Source organism: Odocoileus virginianus, chromosome 11 (genome assembly GCF_023699985.2).
Source record: "Odocoileus virginianus isolate 20LAN1187 ecotype Illinois chromosome 11, Ovbor_1.2, whole genome shotgun sequence".
Taxonomy (NCBI): domain Eukaryota; kingdom Metazoa; phylum Chordata; class Mammalia; order Artiodactyla; family Cervidae; genus Odocoileus; species Odocoileus virginianus.
In genome coordinates, this window is record NC_069684.1 from 65,688,901 (window position 1) to 65,705,577 (window position 16,677).

Below are 16,677 nucleotides of genomic sequence, written 5' to 3' on the forward strand. Positions count from 1 at the left end.
TTACAGTTTTATTTAAAAGGACGCAGTTCAGGAACAGCCAAATGGAGGACACGCCCAGGCCAGTCTGGAGGCAGCAGCAGGATCCCTTCTGTTTGTGCGATCCTGGCACGTCACCCCACCAGTACTGACTTGGCGTCTGTGCTGAAGTTGGGGGTCCGGAGTTTGTGTGTGGGGGCCTTATGATTAAGCAGGATTGATGAATTCGTTGACCACATGGTGGAGCCCAGTGTGCTGCTGTCCTCCCCTCCTGGGAGGATGATCTGGTCCAGAGTTCCAGCCTTCTAATCAGAGGATTGGTCTTTATGGTGATCCCATCTGGAAGCAATCCAAAGGCCCAGAATGAGCCCTCATTAGCATAACAAAGACACCCATCAATCAGGATATTGCTAGGTTTTTTGTGGGTTTTTTTTTTTTTTTGTTAACATTGTTTTGAATAAAAGATTCTTTAAAGTCTATGCTGCTTTATAATTTTTAAGTTTCAACACACATGATTTCATATAAGCTCATAATAACTCTCCTTATAAATCCTCTACACCTGTATTGTGCCTCTCCCCTTTCTCCACACAGGTAACCACTAGTTTATTCTCCATATCTGTGAACCTGTTTCTTGTTTCTTCATTCACTAGTTTGTTGTATTTTTTAAGAGTCCACATAAGTGATACCACACAGTATTTGTCTTTGTCTTACTTCACGTAGCATAATGCCCTCCAGGTCCACCCATGTTGCTGAAAATGGCAAAATTTCATTCCTTTTTATGGTTTATGACTGAGTTGAAGCCTTTTGAGAATCATGGACAAAAACCAGATAGTCTAATACTTTTAAAGCTTACAGTCCATTTATAGTTGTTACAAAACATTGGCTTTATTCCCTGTGTTGTACAATACATCATTGTAGCCTGTCTTATACCCAGAAGTCTGTGTGTGTGCTGAGTTGCTTCAGTCTTGTCTGACTCTTTGTGACTCTATGGACTGTAGCCCTCCAGGCTCCTCTATCCATGGGATTCTCCAGTGATTGAACCCATGTCTCATATCTTCTGCATTGGTGGAAGGCTGGATCTTTATCACTAACGCCACCTGGGAAGCCCTTCCCCCCCAGTAGTCTGTACCTCCCACAAAAACCAAATATTCTTTATTATACCACTATGTTTTATCACCTAGCCTATTTATTTTTTTTTTTCACCTAGCCAATTTTGAAGTTAATTTCTATTGCAGGCTCAGTGACAGAGTAGCTTGGAATATGCTGCCATTCTGTTTTTTATATTAAACTAAAAATTCTGACTCTGGTATATCTACATAAACAAGTAGACAGGTGCCATAGCTGTTAATGATGTTATATGTCCACTGTTTTATGTTGCATCCTAGAAAGTACTTTCACAGAAGCATATGAAAAAGGTGAACAGTTTCTCTTGCAGAAATATTGAAAAGATACATGGTCAGAGTTGTCATTAATTTAAGACGTAAGGGGAGATTCCATTGGTACAGCTATGAATAAGTAATTTCATTTCTTATAATAGGAATTATAAGAATTACATTTCTTTTTCAGGCATCCTCCCTAGAATTAAAGTTCATTTTGCTGCTTGCTGTACAAAAGATACTTGAATACCTAATATTAAACATATTAGAAGAAGTTACAGAGAAACACTATCCTCTGATGACTTTTTTACTCAGAACTCATTACTTTGTAACTTTTTCATGTTTTATTTTTCTTAACTGTATTTCTGTTACCTGCATATAGTATGTTTATTATTTTATTCTGATTACAGAATTTATGTTAAAGAATTATGTTTTTAATTGCATGCATTGAGACTTATTTTTAAAGTAAACGTTACAGGAAAGTAAAACAAGTCATGCATAATACTTAGATAAATGGTTCAGAAAAATCAACTTTAATGTTACTGGTGTTGTCCTGTGTGTAGTTGCTCAGTCATGTCCAAGTCTTTGTGACCCCATGGACTGTAGCCCCCCAGGCTCTTCTGTCCATAGGGATTCTCCAGGCAAGAATACTGGAGTGGTTTGCCATGCCCTCCACTAGGGGATATTCCCAACCCAGGAATTGAACTGGGTTCTCCTGCATTGCATGCAGATTCTTTACCAGCTGAACTACCAGGGAAGCCCTGCTTAGTTATTCTTAAATATATATTAGTAATTATTTTAAAATGATATTCCAGAGGAGTGATTGTGTACACAAGTAAGACCTGGTCCCCACTCTCACGGGAACCATTATGTTAGCTGGACGTGTTACAAAGAATATAATACAAGGGAAAATTTGGAGAGGAGGGGGTTTTGAGGTTTATATTGGGAACTTGAACCCTCACCACCAGGGCCTTGGTCCAGGAAAGCTGGGGTAGTAGTATAATCTAATAATTGAATGTCATTTCACACTCATCCAACAAACATAACTAGTAAGCAAGAATGGCCAGGTTGAAGTAACACCAGAGAGAGTATGTTTCTGTAAAATCTAAAGGAGGGGCCACAAATGTCAAATGCAGTATAAAAATCAAAATAATAATTTCTACTGGAATTAGCTATTAATGTTGTCAGTCTTTGAGAAGGCAGTTAGTCTTTTTGGATTGAAAAGAAGAGGTAAATGCCGTGTTGAAGAGAGGTTAAGAATACATAGAAAAAGCACCATCCACCACACCAGCCTGTGCTGCTCGGTCCCCAGAGACTGACACAATGTGACCACCACCTCTCCACACCACCTGAGGGGGAGGCCTGCCCTGACATTCACTACTTTGTATCAGAGCCTTACTCAACTACTGATAACCTATTTCCACACAATCCAAATCTCCGTCCCCCTCAGTCACATTCAGAACTGTGAGGCTTTCTCCCAAACACTCTTTACTTACCTTCTCCCAAGCACTGTGTGTTCCCCGCTCTGAGACCCAGTCTTACTCACCAGACTCACCTCTCCACTGGGAACTCCGTCTTTCCTTGCTTCTCTTTTCCCTCAGAGGGGCCCTTTCCCGACACCTTCACCCTTGGGAGGGGGCAGCTCCTTAACTGTCAAGGCCAGTCTCCCTGTGGATGCTCCGAGCAGCTTTCAGGGATCTCATCGCCTCACTGAATGCCTTTCCTCCACTGCCTTCAACTCTCCAGATTAAACTTCCAACGGCAGCCTCCTGTCCTCTCATCTGAAAAAGCAAAAAGATTTTTCCTCCATCTCCCACCTTTGCTTTTCCCTTGCCTTTATAACTTTCCTTCTATGAAAGAGCATTTACCCGTGAAGGCTCTTCCTTGCTGTGTGCCCTCTTCACCACACTGGAATCAAGCTGTTTCTCACAGCCCCTGATTGCGATTGCCTCTCTTCAGCATTCCTGTTGCCAGTTTCAGCCTTATTTACTTGATTACCAAGTGTTTGAGGTTACCAGTGAATGCACTCTGTGAAACTGTTACGATCTGTGATACCACTTTCTCTTGATTTAAAGTCTGTGGGCCTCTCCTATTTCTCCTTTAAAGGACCCTTTTCTGCTTAGCTTTTAATTGTTGATATTCACCAGGATTCTATCTTTAGCCTTCCCTACAGTATATAAACATGCTTATAGTTTCATCATCTTCAAAAAAATTTTCTTTTGCCTCTTTATTTTACTGCCTTACCTGTCAACATTTCTTTGCAGTATTCTTACTTCCTTTTCTAAACTTTAAAGACACAGAGCAAGATTACAGATACCCCTTCCTGGAATGCATTCCCCAAACTTTATATACCAGTTTTTCAGCCTTCCTGGGTTACTGAGACAGCATTAGTTTTTCTTCCTCTGCTTATTCACTTTTCTATTAAAGCACTTGATTACGAGTGCTTTATCAATTGTATATAAAGTTGTGCATAATTGTATATAAATTTAAATTGAGGAATACATAAATTTCTACCACATCATACAGACTGTGATTTCCCTGAGGGCAGGAAAAGTTTTGAAAATCTTATTTTTAATGGAAGAGCGATCTCCTTCATGCCTTACACACAGTATGCAGTAGATGCTGGTTGGGGATTTTTGCTGGCTGTGTCATCGTGGTGTTGGCCATGGGGAGAAGCCCAGTGCACCTGTGGTGGTGCAGGCAGGAGGCCTGAGAGTAAACACTTGTGCGGAGAACAGCAGCGGGAAGCAGCGGGCGACTGTGGTTACTCTGTCAGGAGGAGACACAGTGATACTACTGCCAGTCAGTCAGTTCTCGTGGCTTTAGAGATAATGGAAGGAGGAAAATGTGGGTAGTTACAGATGACACAGACTATAAATGAGCACTGTTGATACAGGATGTTAATCAGAATGCTCTCAGCTACAGGTAACAGAAAACCTATAAACGACTTAAACAATAAAGATACACTTATGATATTTTAGGCTTCCCTGGTGGCTCAGAGAGTAAAGAATATGCCTGCAATGCAGGAGACCTGGGTTCGATTCCTGGGTTGGGACGATCCCCTGGAGAAGGAAATGGCAACCCACTCCAGTCTTCTTGCCTGGAAAATCCCATGAATAGAGGAGCCTGGCGGGCTACAGTCCATGGGGTTACAAAGAGTCAGCTACGACTGAGCAGCTAACACTAACACACTATGATATTAGTACATTTATTAATTACATTTATTAGTACATTTATTAACATGATATTAGTACATTTATTAATATATGATATTAGTACATTTCTAAGTTCCAGGTAACTTCATAGTATCAATGGCCTATACTTTTTTTTTTTTTTTTTTTTTTATCTTTTCTGGCTCTGCCATCCTTATTTGTATGTCATCTTAAACTGGCTCCCCCCGTGACTCAAGATAGCTGACACCACTTCAGGCATCATGTGCTTCAAATGAGTATCTCAAAGCAGAAAGAACATGCCTTTTTTATTTTCCTTTTTTTATTAATTTATTTTAATTGGATTTACTTGTATTTATAATATTGTGGGGTTTGCCATACATTGACATGAATCAGTCACAGGAGTACATGTGTCCCCCTGTCCCAAATCCCCCTCCCACCTCCCTCCTCATCCCATCCCTCTGGGTTATCCCAGTAGACCGGCTTTGAGTGCCCTGTTTCATGCATCAAGCTTGGACTGGTGATCTATTTCACATATGGTAATATACATGTTTCAGTGCTATTCTCTCAAATCATCCCACCCTTGGCTTCTCCCACAGAATCCAAAAGTCTGTTCTTTATATCTGTGTCTCTTTTGCTGTCTTGCACATAGGGTCATCATTGCCGTCTTTCTAAGTCCCATATATATGCGTTAATATATGGTGTTGGTGTTTTTCTTTCTGACTTACTTCACTCTGTATAATAGGCTCCAGTTTCATCCACCTCATTAGAACTGATTCAAATGCGTTCTTTTTAATAGCTGAGTAATATTCCATTGTGTATATGTACCACAATTTTCTTATCCATTCATCTGCAGATGGACATCTAGATTGCTCCCATATCCTGGCTATTGTAAACAGTGCTGTGATGAACATTGGGGTACATGTGTCTCTTTCAATTCTGGTTTCCTTGGTGTATATGCCCAGCAGTGGGATTTCTGGGTTGTATGGCAGTTCCATTTCCAGTTTTTAAAGGAATCTCTATATTGTGCTCCATAGAGGCTATATTAGCTGGCATTCCCACCAACAGTGTAAGAAGGTTTCCTTTTCTCCACACCCTCTCCAGCATTTATTGTTTGTAGACTTTTTGATGGCAGCCATTCTGACTGGCATGAGATGGTACCTCATTGTGGTTTTGATTTGCATTTCTCTGATAATGAGTGATGTTGAGCATCTTTTCATGTGTGTGTGAGCCATCTGTATGTCTTTGGAGAAATGTCTGTTTCGTTCTTTGGCCTACTTTTTGATTGGGTTGTTTATTTCTTGGTATTGAGCTGCATGAGCTGCTTGTATATTTTAGAGATTAATTCTTTTTCAGTTGCTTCATTTGCTATTATTTTCTCCCATTCTGAAGGCTGTCTTATAGTTTCCTTCATTGTGCAAAAGCTTTTAAATTTAATTAGGTCCTGTTTGTTGATTTTGCTTTTATTTCCATTACTCTGGGAGGTAGGTCATAGAGGACCTTGCTGTGATTTATGTCAGAGAGTGTTTTGTCTATGTTTTCCTCTAGGAGTTTTATAGTTTCTGGTCTTACATTTAGATCTTTAATCCATTTTGAGTTTATTTTTGTGTTTGGTGTTAGAAAGTGTTCTAGTGTCATTCTTTTACAAGTGGTTGACCAGTTTTCCCAGCACCACTTGTTAAAGAGATTGTCTTTTTTCCATTGTGTATTCTTGCCTCCTTTGTCAAAGATAAGGTGTCCATGGGTGCTTGGATTCATCTCTGGGCTTTCTGTTCTGTTCCTTTGATCTATATTTCTGTCTATGTGCCAGTACCATACTGTCTTGATGACTGTAGCTTTGTAGTATAGTCTGAAGTCAGACAGGTTGATTCCTCCAGTTCCATTCTTCTTTCTCAAGATTGCTCTGGCTATTTGAGGTTTTTTTTTTGTGTTTCCATACAAATAGTGAAATTATTTGTTCTAGTTCTCTGAAAAATAACCATTGGTAGCTTGATAAGGATTGCATTGAATCTATAGATGGCTTTTGGTAGTATACTCATTTTCACTGCATTGATTCTTCTGATCCATGAACATGGTATATGTCTCCATCTATTTGTGTCATCTTTGATTTTTTTCATCAGTGTTTTATAGTTTTCTATATATAGGTCTTTTGTTTCTTTTAGAGAACATGCCTTTTTAAGAGTCCAGGCCCCTTTTTAAGAGGGAAGGAGACCTCCGAAGTATTACCAGCAGATTTATCGTGTCTCACTGGTAGGAGCTGTGATACTTGCCCAATACCTGTACCAGTCACATGGCAACAGGAGTGAGAGCATCACCTGGGGACTCGTAACTGGTACCAAAACTCGGGCCTCAGCCAGACATTCTGAATTGTGAAAGAAACTTGGGGGGAACAGGGTGAGTGGGACCCATCACTTTATGTTTAAACTAGCACTTCGAGTAATTCTGATGCCCATAGACTGTGAGAACCACTGGCTTAGAGCAATCAAGATTCATCCCTTGGGGCTGGGGACTGTCCCCTGAAGGAGGTTACTACCAGAAAGAGGATAGTAGTTAGAAACGGGGAGGGAGGAACAGATGTTGGGTACATAAGTAGAGCTTGTCTGCAGTCACTGTGTCAGAGACCATTACTGCCCCGCCCCCACCCCTTTTCCTCTCCTCTGTCTGCTCCTCTGGACTCCACGCCAAGCTGCCTGCTCAGACTCTGGAGCAGCAAACTACATCAAAAATGCAACTTCCTGACTGTCACTTCTGATCATCATACCATAACTTACTTAAACAATACTTTTAAATTAAAATTTTTCATAGCAGATTTCAATAAGCCTAGAGTAATAAATGATTTTCCTTTTTATAGTCTTTATCATTTCTATCTAGCTGTAGTATTTTGTTTTTGTTTTTTTTTTCCTGGGTAAAATAGTGATACTGGGGCTTCCCTGATAGCTCAGTTGGTAAAGAATCCGCCTGCAATTCAGGAGACCCCACTTCGATTCCTGGGTTGGGAATATCCCCTGGAGAAGGGATAGGCTACCCACTCCAGTATTCCGGCCTGGAGAATTCCATGGACTGTATAGCCCATGGGGTCTCAAAGAGTCGGACACAACTGAGCGGCTTTCACTTTCACTTTGGGCATTTGTATTTTTCCAAAAATTCCAAGATAATTCTGTTAATGCATCTGGATTTTTAAAGGTGATTACAAGGTTTTCTGTTAAATGGTAGTTTTCAGTGATACAGAATTCTATTATTTTCTTGTAATAACATTTTGCTTTTTGATAGACTTCCTAAAGACAGAAAAATGGAAGAATCTGTAAACCAAATGCAGCCACTGAATGAGAAGCAGATAGCTAATTCCGAAGGCGGATATGTGTGGCAAGTCACTGATATGAATCGGCTACACCGGTTCTTATGTTTTGGTTCTGAAGGTGGGACTTACTATATCAAAGAACAGAAGCTGGGCCTTGAGAATGCTGAAGCTTTAATCAGGTTGATTGAAGATGGCAGAGGATGTGAAGTGATACAGGAAATAAAGTCCTTTAGTCAGGAAGGCAGAACCGCAAAGCAGGAACCCACGCTCTTTGCCCTCGCCATTTGCTCCCAGTGTTCCGACATAAGCACCAAACAAGCTGCCTTCAAAGCTGTTCCTGAAGTTTGTCGCATCCCTACACACCTCTTTACTTTCATCCAGTTTAAGAAAGATCTAAAGGAAAGCATGAAGTGTGGCATGTGGGGTCGTGCCCTCCGGAAGGCTGTAGCAGACTGGTACAATGAAAAGGGTGGCATGGCCCTCGCCCTGGCAGTTACAAAATACAAACAGAGAAATGGCTGGTCTCACAAAGATCTGTTAAGACTGTCACATCTTAAACCTTCCAGTGAAGGTAAGTGTGAGATCTTCATGGCGAGAGGTGAGGTACAGATATCCAGTAAATGGCAAATAAATTTGCCATAAGACAACTGTGTAACATTTTCTAGAAATAGTCTTTCAGTCATAAGACATTGATTGACTAATTCATATGTTTAATGCCAACTTGGAATTAAACACCTACACATTAATGATGAAGAATCAAATGACAGATTTGCAGATTGATATTCTAAATCTTGGGGCTTCCTAGGTGGCTCAGTGGTAAAGAATCCACCAACCAGTGCAGGAGATGCAGGTTTGATCCCTGGGTCAGGAAGATGCCCTGGAGTAGGGAATGGCAACCCACTCCAGTATTCTTGCCTGGAAAATCCCATGGACAGAGGAGCCTGGTGGGCTACAGTCCAGAGTCAGACACAACTGAACAACTAAGTACTTCCTTGAACATACATTCCATGGAACCTAAAGGCTACCTGAAATAGTGCTGAAGTTAACAAATAGGATGTGACCTGTCCTCACACAGTCATCCAGGGGTCATGGTAACTTGGGGCAGTTTTCCTGTGTCTAAGAGAAGAGACTTTTGAGAAGTTATTTGGATTACAGTGACTCTTTAGTCCTTCTTAGAAGGGAAATAAGAAAGACTTTTGCACAGGATTAATGTGAACACTCATAAAATGAACATGTCCAAATTTGACATTTTTTCTTTCAGCAGAGGTGAAACTTGAAATGACAGCCCCTCAGATGAGTTCAGATTTCAGTTCTACTTATTACTGTATGTCCGTATACCAAGTAACTGAACCTGTCTGAGTTTCTGTATCTTCATCTATTAAAAAAAGGTAGAAAGGGAGTAGCCCTTGAAATTACTGTGACTAACAGTGATAGTGTGTATCAGAATATTTACACACACAGTTTCAGACACAAGGGCAGTGTTGGTTGCTTCTCCTTCCTACACGTCTTGTGTGGTGATGTCATACATGGAAGCTCTTCAGTAGTTCCTCTTTTACCACTTTTTTCTAAAACTACAAATGAACTTTTTCAAATGAAATTTAAGCAATAAACTACTGTAAATATTTGTATACACAAACATGTATATTTTGATTTTTTTATTAGAAATTTCATGCTTGTTATATATATTTATTGGTACTGTGGAGCTTGTGGGATCTTGGTTCCCCCATGAGGAATTGAATCCACACCCCCTGCAGTGAAAGCACATAGTCCCAATGACTGGACTGTCAGGGAATTCCAGATTTCACATTAAGATGTGTAAGACAGCAGAGTCACAATATTTTAGAAGTCCCCGCATGTTAATACTAACTTTTAGTCAAATTATTTAGAGTTCAGAAATAACACACAGGCTCAGTCTGTCTTAGAGGTGTATTTTAGTTGGCCTGAACTATATTTTAGGGGGAAAAATGAATTATTTGCCAGTATTACATAAAAATCCATATTGTACCTTATATTGAAAATACATTCCTTTAGCAGCACCAAGCCAATTTTTTTTTTTCCCAAATATTTCACTAAAATATCTGTCAGTCATATTCTGTTTAATTCACCACAGTCATGACCACTATTATTATATCAATGACCTCTTTGTTTTATTTATTTTACCTACCTTCCCCCTGTAGATCTTGAAATTAATAATTATGTCCTCCCACTGTTTTACAGAAGTGGAAACTAAGGCTTCAGATGATCACACATGCATGTAGGCTAGAACACAGATTTCCTCACTCCCCCAACCCAAAGCTTTTTCAACTATTGAAAGGAATTATAGAAGAAATGGACACATTATTTAGGCCTGTAATACTTTCTCAGCTGTTAAAAATTACAAGTTACCTACCTACCTGTCCACTTCACTTATCTCTGTAATTTACAAATGCATGTTTATTTAGCAGGTAAAGGGGCAAGTGAATATGAGATTAACTGAGGAAGATCTATACTTTTGTGAATTGAGATTGTGGACCTGAGATAGCCACCGTGTACTAAAGGTTCTAATGCTACTGCTTCAAAAAAAAATAAAATAAAATAAAAATAAAATGACTTTGGAGTCATTAGACTTCAAAACACATTAGGTTAGAGTTTTACCTCCAGAGTCTCATGGGATAGGCAAAAATTAGTTGACTCCATTTGCTTAAGTGTGTTTGTCATATTATGGGAAGTAGCATCCGGGCTTAAACTCCTGTGTATCTAGATGTACCATTCACAGAAGGTGTTCTCAGTAACAGGTCCAGTTTTTTACCTGCTAATCCTACATGCCTTTTTAATTCTTTATTTTGCTGAAGGACTTGCTATTGTCACCAAATATATTACAAAGGGCTGGAAAGAGGTCCATGAACTGTATAAAGAAAAAGCGCTTTCTGTGGAGGCTGAAAAATTATTAAAGTATCTCGAGGCTGTAGAGAAGGTGAAGCACACAAAAGATGAACTGGAAGTCATTCATCTGATAGAAGAGCACAGACTGGTTAGGGAACATCTCCTAACAAATCACTTAAAGTCTAAAGAGGTAAGAAAGTTATAATATGTTCCAGCATATGAGTAAACATGAGGAACTTAGGCTGTGTAGTAAAAGTATACATTTTGCTAATGCTTTTAAAATATATTAATACTTAAATTTTTTTTTTTTTGCCATACTGCATGCTTTGTAGGATCTTAGTTCCTTGACCAGGGGACCAGGAGTTGAACCCAGGCCCCTGGCAGTGAAAGTGCCAAGTGCTAACCCCTGGACTACCAGGGAATTCCCTAAAAACCTTAAATATATCTTAAAATTAACATTTATTTAAAACACCTGGGCACAATGCCCAGCTGTAGTTGGCAATTTTTAAGTATTAGCTCCACTCCAGAAAATGTATTGGTTAGTTTACCACACTAATTAAATAAAATTCTTATATACAGTTCCTTCACAAAATATAATGTACTTAACTTTATTACTCTAATAAAGAGCAGGTTACTTTGTTCCATGAGTCTTTGACCAACCTACACAAATTTTTATTTAGAAAGTGGTCTGAAACCCCAAAAGAAAGCCTTAAAGACTATTATTAATTGATATGTGTATGTTACATGTATTCATTTCCCCTTAATTCCTTTTATTTCTGCCTGTTTTATTGCAATAGATATGGAAGGCTTTGTTACAGGAAATGCCTCTCACAGCATTACTTAGGAATCTGGGAAAGATGACAGCTAACTCAGTGCTTGAACCAGGAAACTCAGAAGTGTCTTTAGTATGTGAAAAGCTGTGTAATGAAAAACTGTTAAAAAAGGTAGGTGTTACCTTTGTTAACTACTGCTAATTGAAAAAATTGGCTCTTAAATTTTGGAAATGGAGTCAGCGAATTTTTTAGGTGTTTTGAGATTTTTATTGTACTATATAGCTGCTGCTGCTGCTAAGTCACTTCAGTCGTATCCTACTCTGTGCAACCCCATAGATGGCAGCCCACCAGGCTCCCCCATCCCTGGGATTCTCCAGGCAAGAACAATGGAGTGTGTTGCCATTTCCTTCTCCAATGCATGAAAGTCAAAAGTGAAAGTGAAGTCGCTCAGTCGTGGCCTACTCTTAGCAGCCCCATGGACTGCAGCCTACGAGGCTCCTCCATCCATGGGATTCTCCAGGCGAGAGTACTGGAGTGGGGTGCCATTGCCTTCTCTGTACCATATTGCATTGACTCTGAAATTTAAGTTTAATATGTCCTCATTTTTCTCTTTATGAAATAGATCTATTAGCTACAATAACAAAAATCTAAGAGACATGATTACTGTTTTTCACTTGAATTTGACATTTGCTTTCTGTCTCTGTCATGCTCTAGGCTCGTATACATCCATTTCATGTTTTAATTGCGTTAGAAACTTATAAGACAGGTCATGGGCTCAGAGGAAAACTGAAGTGGCGCCCCGATGAGGAAATTCTACAAGCTTTGGATGCCGCTTTTTATAAAACATTTAAGGTAATGGTTTGATTTTTGTTTGAAAACAAAAAACCCAGTTAAGATTTAGAAACACAGATGATGTTAGTAGTTTAACCACTTTTGATTAGGTATTCATTTGTTCATGTGAAAATGAATATATAATTATGATTATATTCATAAGCTTATGAATAAAGTATTTGTCTCTACCTTTGGACAACAACCAGACATCAACCATTAAATTTTGATGTGTTAAGTTACTAAATTTAAAAATGTGCATTCCTGTGGAGTCCTGGGACTTGATCTTCTGTCCTGTTTTCCCCGTTAATCAGTAGTAGATCTCTTCTGTCATGATAGGGAATAATCTTTTTTACAAATGGAAATTCTATATCAGAGCCATAAGTTAAAGTTTTTGGTTTTAAAAAAGTCTTGCTCTTCAACAAAGTATTAGCAACCAAATTCAGCAGCAGATTAAAGAGATTATACAAGTGAGAGTCACCCTCAACATACAAGGATCATACAATATAAGAAAAATCAGTGTAATATAACATCATGTTAAAAGATAACACATGATATCTCAATTTGTGCAGAAAAGCATTTGACAAAATCCTATACCCTTTCTGATTTTAAAAACAACAACAACAACAACAACAACTCAGTAAACCAGGAATAGAAGTAAGCTTCCTTAGTGTAATAAAGGTCCTGTGTAAAAAACCCACAGCCATCATCATACTCAGGGGTAAAAGATTGAAATCTTTTCCCTTAAGATCAGAAACAAGACCAGGATGCCCACTTTTCCCACTCTGATTTACATTTACTAGATGTTCTAGCAGTTATGAAAGGAAAAGAAGTACTAAAATGTATCCAGGTTGTTTTCATTTTCATTTTCATATTTTTTATTAAAAAAAATTGTTTTGTCCACTCCTGCAGCATGCAGGATCTTAGCTCCTCAACCAGGAATTGAACCCATGCCCCCTGCCGGAGAAGTGCAGAATCTTAACCACTGATCCACTGGGAAAATCTCAGTCCAGCTTGGAAAGAGAGAAAAACTATCATGTTCTCAGATGATTTGATCTTACACGGAGAAAACCATAAAGAATTCACAAAATAGGATTCCCCTGGAGTCTAGTAGTTAAGACTCCACCCTTCCACTGCAGGGGGCACAGATTCTATCCCTGGTTGGAGAACTAAGATCCCACATGCCACATGGCATGACCAAAAAGAATTTTTTTTTAAATTCCACAAAATAATATTAGATCTAGCAAATGGATTCAGCGGAGTTGCAGGATATAAATTCAGCAGGAAAAAAATCAGTAGTATTTCTATACACTAGCAATGAACAGTCCAAAAACAAAATTAAGAAAACATTCCATTTACAACAGCATCAAAAATAATGGGAAACTTTGGAGTAAATTTAACTATGGGGTATAAGACTGACTTACTGAAAACTGCAAAACACTACTGAAAGAAATTTTAAAAATAAATAAATGAGAAGACATCCTTTGTACCTAGTTTGGAAGACTTCATGACGTTAAAATGCCAGTGTACCCAAAGCAATCTACAGATTCAGTGTGATCCCTGTGGCATGTTTAGCCGAAACAGAAATCCCCACCCTAAAATTTATATGGACTCAAGGGACCCCAAATTGGGAAACCTATGTTGAAAAAAAAAACAAAGTTGGAAGACCCACACTTCCAAATTTAGGATTTAAGTTACTACACAGCTACAGTAATCAAAACAGTGTAGTACTGGCATAAACACGACATGTACACCAACAGAATAGAGCAGGGAGCCTAGAATTAAACTCACACATGGATGGTCAGTTGATTTTTTAATACAGTGTCAAGACAGTTCAATGGAGAGAAGATGTAGTCTTTAATAAATGGTGCTGGGGAGACTGGATATCCACATGCAAAAGAGTGAAGCTGGACCGTTACTTTACACCACATACAAAAATTAACTCAAAGTGACCTGTAGATAAGACTTAAAACTACACAGCTGTTAGAATAAGACATATTATAAAAGCTCATTTAAAAAAAAAAAAAAAGCTCATGACCCTGGGTTTGGTAGTAAATTCTTAGATGTGATACCAAAAGCACAAACAAGAAAAGGAAAAGTAGATAAATTTTGACTTCATCAAAACTCAAATCTTTTGTGCATCAAAGGACACTGTCAAGAGAATGAAAAGATACCTGCAGAGGAGGAGGAAAAATTTGCAGATCATCTATTTTACAGGGGTTTAACATCCAGAATACACACACACATATATGTGTGTATATATATATATATCCAGAATATATATATATATATTTATATACGTGTGTGTGTATAAAACTCCTACAACTCAACAGTAAAAATACAAACAATCCAATTCAAGATATGGTCAGAATACTTGAACAGACATTTCTCCAAGGAAGGTAAACAGATGGCCAGTTAAGCACATGCAAAGATGCTCAACATTAGTCATCAGGCAAATGCAAATCAAAACCTCAGTGAGATGCCACTTCACACCTAGTTGGATGGCTCTGGCCATCCAAAAATACCACCTCCTATGTATATACCCAAAAGAATTGAAAACCGGAACTCATATACTTATACCCAGGTACTTATACCCAGATGTTGATAGAAGCATTATTCACAGCAGCCAAAAGGTGGGAACAACCTGAGTATTCATCAGGAGATGAATGGACAAATGAAATATGATATATGCATATAATGGAGTATTCAGCCTTACAAAGTAGTAGAACTTGAAAGGTGCTACAGCAGTGATGAACCTTGAAAACATTATGCTAGGTGAAAAAAAGCCAGACAGGAAAGGATAAGTATACTATGGTTCCACTCATGAGGTTTCCAGAATACACAAATTCATAGATGTAGAAAGTAAAACAGAAGTTGCCTAGGGCTAGAGGTGGATAAGAATGAGGAGTTATTGTCAGTGGGTACAGAGTTTCTGTTGGGATGTTGAAAAAGTTCTGGAAATAGTAATGGTGGTTATATACATACATATATATATATATAAAACGTGAATGTATTTAATGCTGCTGAATTATACACTTAAAAATGATTAGAAAGTAAATTTTATGTTGTTTATATTTTACTACAAAAAAAATTCCTTGCTGGAAATTCCCAGTTTACTTCATGAGGAAAAGTTAAAAAAAAAAGAAAGACTGAAGTTACTAAATAGGACATCTTATTTTCATTGTTTTACCTCTAGTTAAAGCTAAGCATTCCTAAATATTTGTCAACTGGTAAATCAAAAATCAAGCCTTTTATCTTAGTCTTTTAAGTGAAAACTAAGTATGATATGTTAGAAATTTAATTTATTTACAGTTTCTGTGACTGCTTTTAATGATTGTTCTGTCTTCTCTTTAGACAGTCGAGCCAGCTGGAAAGCGTTTCTTACTGGCAATCGATGTCAGTGCTTCTATGGACCAAAGAGTTTTGGGTAGTGTACTCAATGCAAGCACAGTAGCTGCAGCAATGTGCATGGTGAGAACTCCTAAGGCAATTTAGGATTTTTGCCATACTGAAAATATTTACCTGGTGCAAAACTATAAAGTTAGATATGATCAAAAATTATATTTTCACTTGTTTTAAGCAAAGCTTTAAGTATTGTATATGTACTTGAGTATACTTATATATTCCAGTATTCTTGCGTGGGAAATCCCATGGACAGAGGAGCCTGGCAGGCTACAGTCCATGGGGTTGCGAAGAGTCAGATACAACTTAGCGCCTGAACAACAAAAACATACTTACATATACTTTAATACGTAGGTATATACGATATTGTAGGTATATTGAAAAAGCATGTCTAAAGAAAAATCAGAGTAGAACTTTTAATTTTACAATAACAGATTAAATGTTACTGGTATTTTTAAAGAAATAGATAATGCTTAGAGAAATTATTAATGAATATAGATGTTAAAAGATCAAGGACTAATAATAATAGACAGGAGACTTCGGTTCTAGCCTGACTCAGTAGCTAGTAACCGTCAGTGAGTTTCTTAGCTTCTCTTCTGTGGCTTTATTGCCTATTTAATAAAATAAGAATAATAATATATAGTCTATTTGCTTCAAAGGATTGTTGTTACAACCAGTTTCTTTGTAAGAGTTTGTGAAAGTGCTTTGAAAGCTATACTACTGTTACTGTATAGTTTTCAAATGCAGTAAGTTCAGAAATAAATCATCATATTTTCTTTTAAAGATGAACTTCAAGAGACTGTATTTGTTTCCCCTAAATGTACTGAAAATTCCTACTATTGAATTTTTCAGGTTGTCACACGAACAGAGAAAGATTCTTCTATAGTTGCTTTTTCAGATGAAATGGTACCATGTCCAGTGACTACAGATATGACCTTACAACAAGTTTTACTGGCTATGAGTCAGGTAAGAAACTATTTCATGTAGTTTAT

General features: G+C 38.1%; 1 protein-coding gene across 3 annotated transcripts in view; it reads left to right on the top strand.

The window, feature by feature from the left end:
• Nucleotides 1-16,677, top strand: part of RO60 (Ro60, Y RNA binding protein) — a 31,214-nt gene that overhangs the window by 4,375 nt on the left and 10,162 nt on the right. Inside the window, exons 1-7 of one of the 3 annotated variants that reach the window (XM_070474529.1) lie at nt 6,714-6,916; nt 7,793-8,391; nt 10,652-10,872; nt 11,480-11,626; nt 12,170-12,307; nt 15,638-15,754; nt 16,538-16,651. In XM_070474529.1, coding sequence (XP_070330630.1) covers nt 7,812-8,391; nt 10,652-10,872; nt 11,480-11,626; nt 12,170-12,307; nt 15,638-15,754; nt 16,538-16,651 — 1,317 coding nt within the window. In that variant the 5' untranslated portion in view covers nt 6,714-6,916; nt 7,793-7,811. Of the gene's footprint in view, nt 1-6,713; nt 6,917-7,792; nt 8,392-10,651; nt 10,873-11,479; nt 11,627-12,169; nt 12,308-15,637; nt 15,755-16,537; nt 16,652-16,677 lie in introns of those variants that run through there. The other 2 variants (XM_070474528.1, XM_070474530.1) reach the window with 2 other exon arrangements.